Raw genomic sequence first — 13,546 nt, 5'->3', positions numbered from 1 at the left:
CGAGTCTCCCCCGATCCCGGGACCGCGCTGTCCGAGTCTCCCCCGATCCCCGGGACCGCGCTGGCCGAGTCTCTCCCCCGATCCCCGGGGCCGCGCTGTCCGAGTCTCCCCCGATCCCCGGGGTCGCGCTGTCCCAGTCTCCCCCCGATCCCCGGGGCCGCGCTGTCCGAGTCTCCCCCCGATCCCCGGGGAATCTCTAATTCTTTGCTTCTCCCCCCGATCCCCGGGTCTCTCTAATTCTCTTCTTCTCCCCACCCCCCCAGTCTCTGTCACCCTGGATGTGGAAACGGCGAATCCTCGGCTCGAGGTGTCTGAGGATCGGAAGAGTGTGAGACGGACCCGGAACCGGAGGGATCTCCCTGACACCGGGAAGAGATTCACAGACTGGCCTTGTGTGCTGGGATCGGAGGGATTCACATCGGGGAGACATTACTGGGAGGTGGAGGTGACGGGGATTCGGCGCTGGTGTCTGGGAGTCGCCGCAGAGTCTGTGGAGAGGAAGGGACCGGTCAGACTGAGACCGGAGACCGGATTCTGGGTTATCGGGCGGGATTATGACGTGTTATATCGGGATTGTGACGTGTTCGGTGGTCCCCCCTCCCCCGAGTCCCGTCTCGCTGCCGGTCCCATCCCCGGGAGGGTGGGAGTTTATCTCAGTTACGAGTACGGGACAGTTTCATTTTACAACGCGGAGACCAAGTCCCATCTCCACACATTCACTGGGAATAAATTCACGGGGAAACTTTATCCTCTCTTCCGGACCTGGGATGGAAACCAGTGGCTGAGAATCTGATCCGGTTCCGCTCCGGATCTGTAAACGGGTCGGGTCCCGGGACCGGCGTCAGGAGTAAAGTCCCTGTAAGTATAAATGTGCGGAGAGTGCAGCTAAATACGTGGCTAAGGAGATGGTGCAGGAGGGAGGGCTTCATGTTTCTGGACAATTGGGCTTTGTTCCCGGGAAGGTGGGGCCTGTTCCGACGGGACGGTTTGCCCCTAAACTGGGCGGGGGGGGGGGGGGAATAACATTCTTGCGGGTAGATTTGCCAGTGCTGCTCCGGGGAATTTAATCTAGATTTGCAGAGGGAGGGGAACCAGAGTGTTAGAGCAGATAGTGAGGCGCAGGAGGATAAGGAACATGAGAGGACTGCATGTATAAACGGAAATGAAAAAAAAAGCGGATGATATACATATTCTCAGGTACATCTATTTCAATGCACGGAGTATTGTCGGTAAAACAGATGAGTTTAGGGCTTGGGTTGACACGTGGGATAACGTCATTACTGCTATTAGTGAGGGGCAGAACTGGCAGCTTAATGTTCTGGTAAAATTGGAGAACGGCCAATTTTGTGGAAATGAAAAAGGATCCAGGAAGAGTGGATTGGGATAAGTTTTTTTTCTGGCAAGGATGTGTTCAGTAAGTTCACAGGCATAAGAAATTAAATAGAGATTGGGTTGGAAATGTTATAGCAACTTCATTTAATTCAAAATCGAGAGGAGTTGCAATTTCGGTTAATAAATCTTTACCAATTAAAATACAAAATGTAATAATTGATTCTGTGGGGAGATATGTGATTATACATTGTGAATTTTTTTCAGAATTATGGACTTTTATGAATATTGATGCACCAAATGAAAATGATGCAAAATTCATACAAGAAGATTTTTTGAACTTGGCTGACGCAAATGATAAAATATTAATAGGCGGAGATTTTAATTTTTGTTAAGATCCAGTTTTGGAAAGGTCAACTACAGATGTTACAAAATTAAAAGTAATAAAACTAACTTTATCATTAATGAAAGATTTAAACCTGATTGATATATGGAGAAAAATTAATCCAAGAGAAAGAGATTATTCATTTTATTCAAATAGACATAAAACTTAGATGGAGATTTAATACAATTTTATTAAAACGTCAAGATTTTTGTGATTTTATGAAAAAACAGAATCAATTTTTTTTGGATACAAATTTACATTCAGTTGAGGATAAAATTGTATTATAGGAAGCGATGAAAGCATATTTAAGGGGTCAGATTATAAGTTATACATCTAAAATTAAGAAGGAAAATTGGGAAAAGATATCATAAAGTTAGAAAAAGAATCTCAAAGATATATGACAGAAGAAAAACAAAGACAACTTGTTAATAAAAAACTACAATATAATACCCTCCAGACGTATCGTACAAAAATGTAATTATGAGAACTAAACAGAAATATTACGAATTAGGTGAAAGATCACATAAAATTCTTGCTTGGCAGTTGAAAACAGAACAGGCTTTTAAAACAATAAATGCAATTAGAACAAGTGTAAATAAGGTTGCTGATAAACCTTTAGAAATTAATGAAACTTTAATTTTTTTTATACTGAACTATATCAATCAGAATCACAAAATAAGATTACTGAGATAGATAAATTTTTATCACAAATAACCCTTCCAAAATTTAATTTGGAAGAACAGAAAGGATTAGATATGCCCCTTACATTAAAAGAGGTTGAAGAAGCTTTAGGATCACTTCAGAGTAACAAATCCCCAGAAGAAGATGGTTTTCCTCCTGAATTTTATAAAAAAAATTTAAAGATATATTAATTCCTCGCTTTATGGAATTAATATACCAAGTGGAAAGAATGCATAAACTCCCACAATCTTTTTTAACAGCGATCATAACTGTATTGCCAAAAAAAGAGATCCTCTAAAACCAACATCATATAGGCCTATTTCTTTGTTGAATACAGATTATAAGATAATAGCAAAAATTTTATCTAATAGAATATCTAAATGTTTACCAAAATTAATACATATGGATCAAACAGATTTTATTAAAAACAGACAATCAATGGATAATCTAACCTGCTTACTTAGTATAATTCATCTGGCACAAAAAAGAGAGGAAATGAGTGTGGCATTTGCTTTGGATGCAGAAAAAGCATTTGATAAATTGGAATGGGATTTTTTGTTTAAGGTATTGGAAAAATATGAGCTGGGAAAATCTTTTATACAATGGATTAAAACCTTAAATACTAATCCTCAAGCTAAAGTAGTTACAAATGCTCAGATTTCAACACCATTTTGCTTAACGAGGTCAACTAGACAAGGCTGCCCGTTATCACCTGCTTTATTTGTATTGGCAAAAGAACCATTAGCTGAATTAATTAGAACAGATTCAGATATTGGCGGTTTTAGAGTTAATCAAGAAGTATATAAGATTAATTTATTTGCTGATGATGTTTTGATTTATTTAACAAACCCATTACAATCTTTGCAAAGATTATCTTTTAAATTGGAAGAATACGGGAAAGTATCAGGGTATAAATTAAATTGGGATAAAAGTGAAATTTTACCCCTTACCAAAGGAAATTATAATCAATGTCGATTAGTAACTCAATTTCGATGCTCAATAAATGGGATAAAATATTTAGGTATCAGAGTTGACAATGATGTAAAAAATTTATATAAATAACATTATTTGCCCTTATTAAAAAAAATAAAAGAGGATCTTGATAAATGGATGATGTTACCAATAACATTAATAGGTAGAGTTAATGCTTTAAAAATGAATATATTCCATAGATTGCAATATTTATTCCAAACCTAACCAATACAATTACCGCAGAAGTTTTTTCAAGAACTAAATAAATATGTAAGGAAATTTCTTTGGAAAGGAAAGATGTCAAGAATATCATTGGAAAAATTGAGATGTAAATTTGATTTAGGAGGGTTACAACTTCCAAATTTTAGGAATTATGATAAAGCAAATGAACTTAGATTTATTGCATCTTTTTTTGATGAAAAAAAAACTGGCATGGATTAGAATAAAATTAGATAAGATAGGAGAAAACATACCAGAAGATTTTACATATAAATGGGAATCCAAATTGATACGGGAAAAAAAAAGAATCTCCTATATTAAGACACGATTGATTTATGGAATAAGGTAAATATGGATGATAAGATAAAGAGATCTTTATTAGCAAAAACAAACTTTAATTTAAAATAGGCTTATTCCTTTTACAATGGATAATAAACTTTTACATAATTGGTTCCAAAAGGGGATTAAATATATACGTAATTGTTTTGAAGGAGGTATATTGATGTCGTTTGATCAATGAAAAAATAAATATAAAATATCAAACAACACTCTTTTCTCTTATTTTCAATTAAAGGTCAATTTACGAGAAAAGCTGGGTCAAACAATGTTGATGCCAAAACCAAGTGAAATAGAAATATTAATTCAAAAAGGAAAAATTTTAAAAATTACATCTTGTATGTACAATTTGATTCAAAAACAGACTGAATCTGGAATTCATAAATCAAGACAAAAATGGGAAACCGATTTGAATGTTAAAATTGTTGGAAAAAGTTGGTCAAGATTATGTTCTGATAGTATGATAAATACAATAAATGTTCTAATTAGATTAATACAATATAATTTTTACATCAATTATATATAACACCACAGAAAATAAATAGATTAAATTCAAATATGTCTGACCAATGCTTTCGATGTAATCAAGAAATTGGTACTTTTTTACATTCTACTTGGTCTTGTTTTAAAATTCAACCATTTTCGATATATCTGACTTTTATTGGAACAAAGTACTGGAGTTCAACTCCCAAATAGTCCAATATTATTTTTATTAGGAGATATTGAAGGGACAATACCGAAAATTAAATTGAATAAGTATCAGAAAAAGTTTATAAATATTGCATTGGCAGTAGCTAAAAAAGTTATCGCAATTGCTTGGAAATCTGAGTTATATTTAACTATGGATTATTGGAATAATGAAATATAGTTGTATTCCACTTGAAAAAATTACATATAATCTAAGAAATGAATATGATATATTTTTCAAAATTTGGCTCCCATACCTACAAAAGATGGGATTAAATATATAGGTCCTTTGAAGATAAAATTATAATGCAATTGGGGAAAGTAAGAATAAATATTAAAATTATTTTGAACTCCATGGATCATGAGGGTATCCTCCAATATCGAGACAATTTTCTTCTTTATTTCTTTCTTTAGATAAGGGTTAAGGTGGGGAGGGGGAGGATTAATATTATTTTTCTTTTACTTACTAATTTTTCATTACGTTTATTCTTTGTAATTTTCTAAAAAAATAATAAATAAATAAAAAGAGCATCTCAGTAATCCAACAGCCCACTCACCTTTGCTACCCTTTATGTTATTTCCTTACGTTTAACACAATTATTACGTGCCTTTTCCAGCTCAAACTGTGAATTGATTTAAAGTCAGTCCCATAATTTAATAGCTTTTATTTGAAAACTATCTACCCTCGCAAAGATTGTACTGAAGACTGCATTTGATTTTTCTTCAGCCTTGTACGCTTCACATTGAAATAGTATGTGTTTCGACGGTTTCATAATGACAAAATGTACACGACACAGAATGAAGTTTTCCAATTAGTTACAAGGCATAAGTAAGCATAGTGTGGATATTTCTGTCATGTGAATATCATTCCTTCACTTGTTTTAAGCCCTTCTTCTATAAACCCAACAGGTTTATGTATTCTGGAAAGGTGTCTGTCTTTACGTCCATTATCCTACGTCTTGCCATAAGCCCCTAATTCTTAACACTACCAACCTTTTAGCTTCTAATTTGCTATGTGGAAGGTCTATATCCACAGCTTAACATTTAACAGCTTTTGGAGCTAAACAGTCAACATCATCATTTCCCTCAACAGTGTGATATGAAGGGCCCATCATGTGCAGACATATAAATCAAACTTTATATATGAAATACCGTTTGACAAGTTTCCAACAGTCAATCTGACCTACTGCCAGAATGACCTGTTTAAGACTCATCAAAACCAAAATATATTCTGAGCAAATTATAAGGACCAATTTCTTCCATCCACTGTAAGCCTAAACTGTTGGCAAAGAATTCAGCCTTCTATGCTGATAAATGGCTATAAGTAATTTCTTTATCATTACCTGCAATTCAGGCACACAAAAACAGCCACACCAACATCCCCAATTAAATTATCTTTTGATTCATCTGTAAAAATGGTTACTGTATGATAATAACTTTCATTAATATACTGATGACCAACAGACTCTCAGGCAGAACCGAATCTGATCGTGTAAAAACTAAAATCAACTGAAGTCATTGGAAAAAGCAATGTGGGGTTACAGAGTACGCTACAGTGGGACATGTTGTATCATCAAATACACCCATATTCGCAGCGTGGTAAGAACCCAGCCACCCAAAACAAAAAACACTCTTCTAGTGATGTCCCCAACCGTCCTCCAGCGCACCTTTAACAGGATGATCATTTCCTTGACCCGCAAATTAATCCAGTATGTTGACAACAACTTGAACCTCTGTTACTTTGAGGGCAATTGTCCCATTGCAATCAGTAACGCCAAAACAGGAGACAACATTACCGCACCAGAAGACAATCTAAAAGTCTGTAATTGTATCACATACAAACACTTTTAATTTGAAGATGAAGGTGATCCACAAGCCACACAGACATAATCAAGAACAGATCAAATTAAACAAATATAATTTGTCAACAAAGATTTTCGTTCTGCACCCAAGAATACCCACATAGATATCTGAGGGGATTTAAAGCTCCTTTACATTTATCAATTATTTTACTGATGGGTGCTTCCCCGTCAGCTTATTATCCATCCACATACTGAGAAATCTTACCACTGACACTTCCTCGAGACATTAATCCTATAAGTTAAAATCAAGCGCAAGTCTATTAATGCTGTTTGTAAACCACGTAGGGTGTTTTAACGACTGAAAGCTTGCAATCCTCATCAATCTGCCCACTGTTTGATCTATTAATTGTAAATTGCAGTTAATACCTCTAATCCATAAAGCTAAGTCATCTGTATATTGTGATTTACCCAGGGAATCCCATTTTCCCATCTCAGAGAAAATATCATTAATCATAATATTAAATAATGAAGGGCTACAAATACTGCCTTGTGGGATTCCATTCTCTATCTCATAGACACAAACATGCCAACCGTTACTTGGACAGTCTATACAAAACAAAAACTCAGAAAAATTATACAATGTCCCCCTTACTCCTAATTTAATCAAAAGACCTTTCTTCCATATCATTTCCCTTTTCAGTCTCAAGAAATATTGCTATTACAACATCTTTATTTAATTGTGCTTTCCGAATATCATCTTCCAAACCTAAAATTGAATCTAATGTCATTTCACACTTCCAAAATCCACTCCAATAAAACACTTTATCACCACTCTTTCCAAAATATAACTCAAGCGCTTGATTACTATACATTCCATAAGGTTACATAAATGAGACTTTTACGATATAGGCCCTTAACTAGAAGGATCAAATGGGGATCTGCCAGGTTTTCAGGCACTACTATTTCCATTTTCCATGAGGAAAGTGGATGCACAATTCAAATATTTAATATTTTACAAATGCAAATTATATACAATTACAATTTCAAATATCACTCTTTCCTGGAGACAGCAGACCTGCATTATTAATACACTTCTTAAATTCATACAAAGAAATCTCGCCATCAGTGATACTATCATTGCTGCAGCTGACTTCCAGCACATCAGAGTATTCACTGAAAAACATATCCCTACATTGTTTAATTTCTTCACTTAAATTATCCTGATTATGAATCTCAGCAAATGACCCAGCCAGTAACACAACCTTCCCTGTTTCAGTAACAATCATTTTGCCCTCAATAATCAACACTGGAATATTATGATCCCCACAAATCCCCCCATTTTCTAAATCATATCCCAAACAATTCCAAGTTTGATATCCCTTCCAATATTATCTCCATATAACCTCCAGTAAATCACCTACTTCCTCACCACGGCCTTTGCCCTTTTATTGTTGATAATGTCGCTCGGAGACTGATGCACCATCACATAAAAACTCACATTTCTCCCAATTTGCTTCCTGTCCCGTTATAAATCCAAATCCAAACTCATAAAGACAGGAAGGCTGACTGACGTTCACATAAACTAATCACCCTCTGAGTTCCCACTTGAGCGACAGGCACTGCAGCCAATGACAGCAGGGGTTAGTATTAAGTTTGAGCTGCGATAGGCTGAAGGAAATCGGCCCATGACCAGCCCCTCCTCTTCCGCTCCATCGCCATGCCGGAAATCAGCGAGTCGCTTCTGTCGGTGTCGCCGGCCTCGGCGCCCACAAGGACGGGTGTGATTCTCCTTCGCGCCTCGGTGGGTCTGTTTCGGTGACGTCGGTGGTGGCTGACGAAACATGCTTTGACAGGGAGCGAGCGAGGACAATGACCACAACTCCCACTGATGACGTTGTGGTGGTGTTTTGGGGTAAGGTATCAAAGCAAAATGGAGGAAAATGTAATGCATTACGTTTTCTGTACTGTGTCGTGCCTTCAATAAACAATTAAACTAAAAGAGAGATTCCAGCGAGAAATAGATAGAAAACAGAATAATACAGCACAGTACAGGCCCTTCGGCCCACAATGTTGTGCCGACCCTTAAACTCTGCCTCCCTAATCTTAAATTCCTCCATATATCTGTCTAGTAGTCTCTTAAACTTCACCAGTGTATCTGCCTCCACCAGTGACTCGGGCAGTGCATTCCACGCACCAACCACTCTCTGAGTATAAAATCATGCTCTCATATCCTCCTTGAATTTCCTCCCCTTACCTGAAAGCCATGACCTCTTGTATTGAGCAGTGGTGCCCTGGGGAAGAGGCGCTGGCTGTCCACTCTATCTATTCCCCTTAATATCAACTATACCTCTATCATTTCTCCTCTCATCCTCCTTCTCTCCAGAGAGTAAAGCCCTAGCTCCCTTAATCTCTGATCATAATCCATACTCTCTAAACCAAGCAGCATTCTGGTAAGTCTCCTCTGTACCCTTTCCAGTGCTTCCACATCCTTCTTATAGTGAGGTGACCAGAACTGGACAGAGTACTCCCTGTGGCCCAACCAGAGTTTTATAGAGCTGCATCATTACATCGCGACTCTTAAACTCTATCCCTCGAGTTATGAAAGCTAACAACGCATAAGATTTCTTAACTACTCTGTCTACCTGTGAGGCAACTTTCAGGGATCTGTGTACATGTAGCCCCAGATCCCTCTGCTCCGCTGCACTGCGAAGTATCCTGCCATTTACTTTGTACTCTGCCTTGGAGTTTGTCCTTCCCAAGTGTACCACCTCACACTTCTCTGGGTCGAACTCCATCTGCCAATTCTCAGCCCACTCCTGCATCCTATCAATGTCTCTCAGCAATCTTTGACAATCCTCTTCATTATCCACAACACCACCAATCTTTGTGTCTTCTGCAAACTTGCCAATCCATTCTTCTACCCCCACAACCAGGTCGTTAATAAAAATCACAAAAAGTAGGGGTCCCAGAACTGACCCTTGTGGGATACCACTAGTCACAACCCTCCAATCCAAATGTACTCCCTCCACCAGAACTCTCTGCTTTCTGCAGGCAAGCCAATTCTGAATCCACCTGGTCAAACATCCCTGGTTCCCATTCCTCCTGACTTTATGAATAAGCCTACCGTGTGTAACTTAATCAAATGCATTACTAAAATCCATGTAGATCACATCCACTGCACTACCCTCATCTATATGCCTGGTCACCTCTTAAAAGAACTCCATCAGGCTTTTTAGACACGATCTGTCCTTCAGAAAGCCATGCTGACTGTCACTGATCAGACCATGATTCTTTAAATGCCAATAAATCCTATCTTTCTGAATCTTTTCCAACAGCTTTCCCACCACAGATGTAATGCTCAATGGTCTATAATTATCGGGACTATCCCTACTACCCTTTTTGAACAAGGGGACAACATTCGCCTCCCTCCAATACTCCGGTACAATTTCCGTGGACAATGAGGACATAATGATCTTCGCCAGAGGCTCAGCAATCTATTTCCTTGCCTTGGATGCAGAACTGGGAAGCGCAGATGGAGTTCAACACAGATGAAGAGGTTCATTTCTGCAGGTCAAATTTGAACAAAGAATATAATATTAATGGTAAGACTCTTGGCAGTGTGGACGGTCAGAGAGATCTTGGGGTCCATGTCCATACGACACTCAAAGCTGCTGTGGAGGTTGGCAGTGTTGTTAGGAAGGGGTCTGGTGTGATGCCCTTCATCAACCGTGGGATTGAGTTCAAGAGCTGTGAGGTGATGTTGAAGCTATATTTCTCCAAACCTGTACATAAGTAATTGTACCCCAACACGGCAGGGCTATGGGGTTAGTTGGACCCCACTTGGGAGTCCTGTGTTCAGTTCTGGTGGCCTCACTAAAGGAAGGATGTGGGTACTATAGAGAGTGTAGAGTAGATTTACAAGGATGTTGCTCTTGGATTGGAGAGCATGCCTTATGAGAATAGATTGAGTGAACTTAGCCTTTCCTCCTTGGAGCGACGGAGGATGAGAGGCTTTGACCATGTGGATAGCCAGAGGCATTTTCCAAGGCTTGAAGTGCCTAACACGTGGGGACGTAGTTTTAGCTGCTTAGAAGTCGGTACTGAGGGAATGTCAGGGGTAAGTTTCTTACACACAGAGTGGTGGGTGCGTGGAATGCACTGCCGGCAGCGATGGTGGAGGTGGATACAACAGGATATTTTAATAGACTCTTAGATAGCGTCATGGAGGTTAGAAACACAGAGGGCTATATGATCGGGAAATCCTAGGCAGCCTCTAGAGTAGGTTACATGGTCGGTACAACATTGTGGGCTGAAGAGCCTGTAATGTGCTGTAAATTTCTGTGTTCTGTGTCAAAGACAGGCAGAGGGATTAGTTTAAATGGACAGGAGGACAGCATGAAAAGGTTGGGCCGAAAGGCCTGTGTTAGTGCCGTAAGTGACGGGTTCTGTCCCAACCATCGACTCTAATCCCCTCAACAGATGCTGCCTGACATGATAACGTTCTTGAAAAGTTGCATTCAGTTCCGCTTAGCACTCCGTACAAAGGTTGTTTTGTGCTGGAAGAGTGCAGAGGAGATTCATCATGATTGAGGGGGCTTCTGTTCATAAGTCCATAAGGCATAGGAACAGAGTTAGGCCATTCAGCCCATTGAGTCAGCCACCTTTCCATCATGACTGATCCCAGATCGCACTCAATTCCAGATATTTGACCTCCCGCCATATCCTTTGATCCCCTGACTGATCAGGAAACGATCAACTTCCACCTTGAATATACCCACACACTCGGTCTCCACCGCAGTCTGTGGCAGAGCATTCCACAGATCCAATACTCTTGGCTAATTAAAAAAATAAGCTGCTTACCTCTGTTTGAAAAGGTGGCCCCTTAACTTTGTGGCTGTGCCCCACCACAGGAAATACCTCCTCCACATCCACCTTATCCAGTCCTTTCAACATTCGGTAGGTTTCATTGAGATGCCTCCGCATTTGTCTGAGTTCCAGTGAGCACAGGGTCAAAGCTGCTAAGTGCTCCTCATATTTTAACCCCTTCATTCCCTTAATCATCTTTCTGAACTTCCTCTGGACTCTCTCCAATGACAACACATCATGTCTGAGATGTGGGGCCCAACACTGTTGACAATACTCCAAGTGTGGCCTGACTAGAGTCTTATAAAGCCTCAGCATTATCTCTTTGCTGTTATATTCATGGGGCGAGATTGGACTGTGTTGATCTACAGGGGGATCTTGGAATCCGAGATCATAACTCCCAGATAGTGGTTCCATTGTCAGGCAGTTATGTTGCAGTTGTATAAATCTCTAGTTTATCTAGAATTGCATTTGAAGACAGGAATAATGCGGAGGTTTTGGATGGTGAGTGGGAGAGGCTTAACAGGATGCTGCCTGGATAAAGTGAGACCGGACAATCTCGGGGAATTTTCTCCGGAGTGGCAGAGGCTGAGGGAGGTCTGACAGACGTTTACAGGAATGTGAGAGACACAGACAGAGTGGAGAGACGGGATTTTCTCTCTAAGGAGGAAATGTCCAATGCCAGAGGGCATGCACTTCAGGAGAAAGGGGGAACACATCCTCATTGGAACTTTTTGCAGTATTGAGGTATTTTGCGATTTAGTGTAATTTTGTCTTTTCTCTGCATAGCTGCTGTTGGGAAAAAAAACAATTAGAAAAGACAATGATGTTAAAAACTTGACTCAGAATGTTTAAAAAAGATTTGCGGTTCAAGTTTTGTTTTTCATTCCCAGAGTGGTGGGTGTCTGGAGTGAATATCGGGTGGTGGTGGAGGCAGATGTGATAGAGGCTATTGGATCCCACGTGGATGTGAGGAGAATGGAGGGATGTGTTCCTTGTGTTGGCAGAAGGGATTGGTTTAGTAAGGCATGAAGTGACCAGTTCAATTGGTTCAGAACAACACAGTGAGCAGAAGGGCCTGTTCAAGGACAAGTACAGCAAGCAGAGCAGGTAAACTGGATAAAGTGATCCCACTCAGAGAACAGACTGTGACGTCAGTGGATATATGCCGGCATCACAGTTCTCTCACCAAAGATACTTCACTGCTGGATAAAATGAAGTTTGTGAAGTTTATAACCAATCGGGTGAATTGTACTGATCAGGCATCTCATCCTACTGAGGAAATTAAAATTATTGTGAAAGCTGCAGAAAGGTATCTTGGTGTAACTGGTGTTCTGTGGGAAGCTGTAAATGAAGCTCTGATTTGTGGGGGTTTCTGCATCCCAGTCTACTTGTGAAGATATGTAATGGGATTGAAATATTGAAGTGAAATGCAAGAAGCCTGATTTTACATGGCCAACACTTTCAGCAGTTTATTTCTGATTGGTCAGATTCTTCCGATGTTATATCCGTTCAGGAAACCTGCACATTTTAAGTTTTATTCCTGTGCAGGATTATATTGTCATTTGGCTTGACAGGTCAGTTGGTAGAGGGGTGGTGTTGTCAGTTTTATAAGGAAAAGGGGCAGAGTATAGTGTTGTGAATGGGAATAAAATGCATCATGAACTTGTCGAAAATCTTGATTCAACAGGTATGTGTGTAATTTTCTTTTGAAAAATATTAGCTTTCTGAATCGTATTTGGAGGTTTGGCCATCCACTTTTCTCATGGAAAATGGTTGTAGTAGTTCCCATTCTAAAACCTGGATCTCCCCGTCTGATCCTCCTTGTAGGCCAATATCATTAAAGTCTCATTAATGTAAACTTGTAGAATGTATGGTAATCGAATGTTTGAATTATATTTTCGATAGAAGAGGTAACTTCTTGTTTTATCAATGGGGAATTTGGAACGGTAGAATAAGACCGTAAGAAAAAGGAGCAGAAGTCAGTCATTCAGCCCATCGAGTCTGCTCTGCCATTTTATCATGAGCTGATCCATTCTCCCATTTAGTCCCACTCCCCCACCTTCTCACCATAACCGTTGATACCCTGGCTACTCAGATACCTAGCAATCTCTGCCTTAAATAACATTGGAATCAGTTTGGGTTTGGAAGATCATAATAGGAAAGTACAGTTAAATAAAGATGTTGTAATAGCAATATTTTTGATATTGAAAAGGCAAATGATATTTATTGAAGGATGGACTTTTGATTAATTTTTGGAAATGCAAATGAG

At 39.3% G+C, this 13,546-nt stretch overlaps 2 protein-coding genes across 3 annotated transcripts in view; one reads left to right on the top strand and one right to left on the bottom strand.

The window, feature by feature from the left end:
- The window catches only part of LOC132385944 (nuclear factor 7, brain-like), a 28,198-nt gene extending 22,628 nt beyond the window's left edge, over positions 1-5,570 (top strand). Inside the window, exons 6-7 of one of the 2 annotated variants that reach the window (XR_009509351.1) lie at positions 264-858; positions 1,597-5,570. Coding sequence is in view for 1 of the 2 variants with exons in the window: in XM_059958175.1 (XP_059814158.1) it covers positions 264-793 (530 nt within the window). In the remaining variant the exon portion in view is untranslated. Of the gene's footprint in view, positions 1-263 lie in introns of both variants that reach the window. The other variant, XM_059958175.1, reaches the window with a different exon arrangement.
- A 1,945-nt stretch (positions 5,571-7,515) lies between these two features.
- On the bottom strand, positions 7,516-11,724 carry LOC132385945 (uncharacterized). Its single transcript, XM_059958177.1, has 2 exons — positions 11,272-11,724; positions 7,516-8,296 (listed from the first exon to the last, which is right to left on the bottom strand). Exons 1-2 carry the CDS (start codon positions 11,689-11,691, stop codon positions 7,994-7,996), a joined length of 723 nt encoding a protein of 240 aa, XP_059814160.1. The 5' UTR covers positions 11,692-11,724; the 3' UTR covers positions 7,516-7,993.
- Positions 11,725-13,546: the final 1,822 nt, after the last annotated feature.

The sequence above is a fragment of the Hypanus sabinus genome (genome assembly GCF_030144855.1).
Source record: "Hypanus sabinus isolate sHypSab1 chromosome X2 unlocalized genomic scaffold, sHypSab1.hap1 SUPER_X2_unloc_6, whole genome shotgun sequence".
Classification (NCBI taxonomy): Eukaryota; Metazoa; Chordata; class Chondrichthyes; order Myliobatiformes; family Dasyatidae; genus Hypanus; species Hypanus sabinus.
Note: the sequence above shows the minus strand (reverse complement) of the source record. Positions and strands in the feature narration are given on the sequence as shown.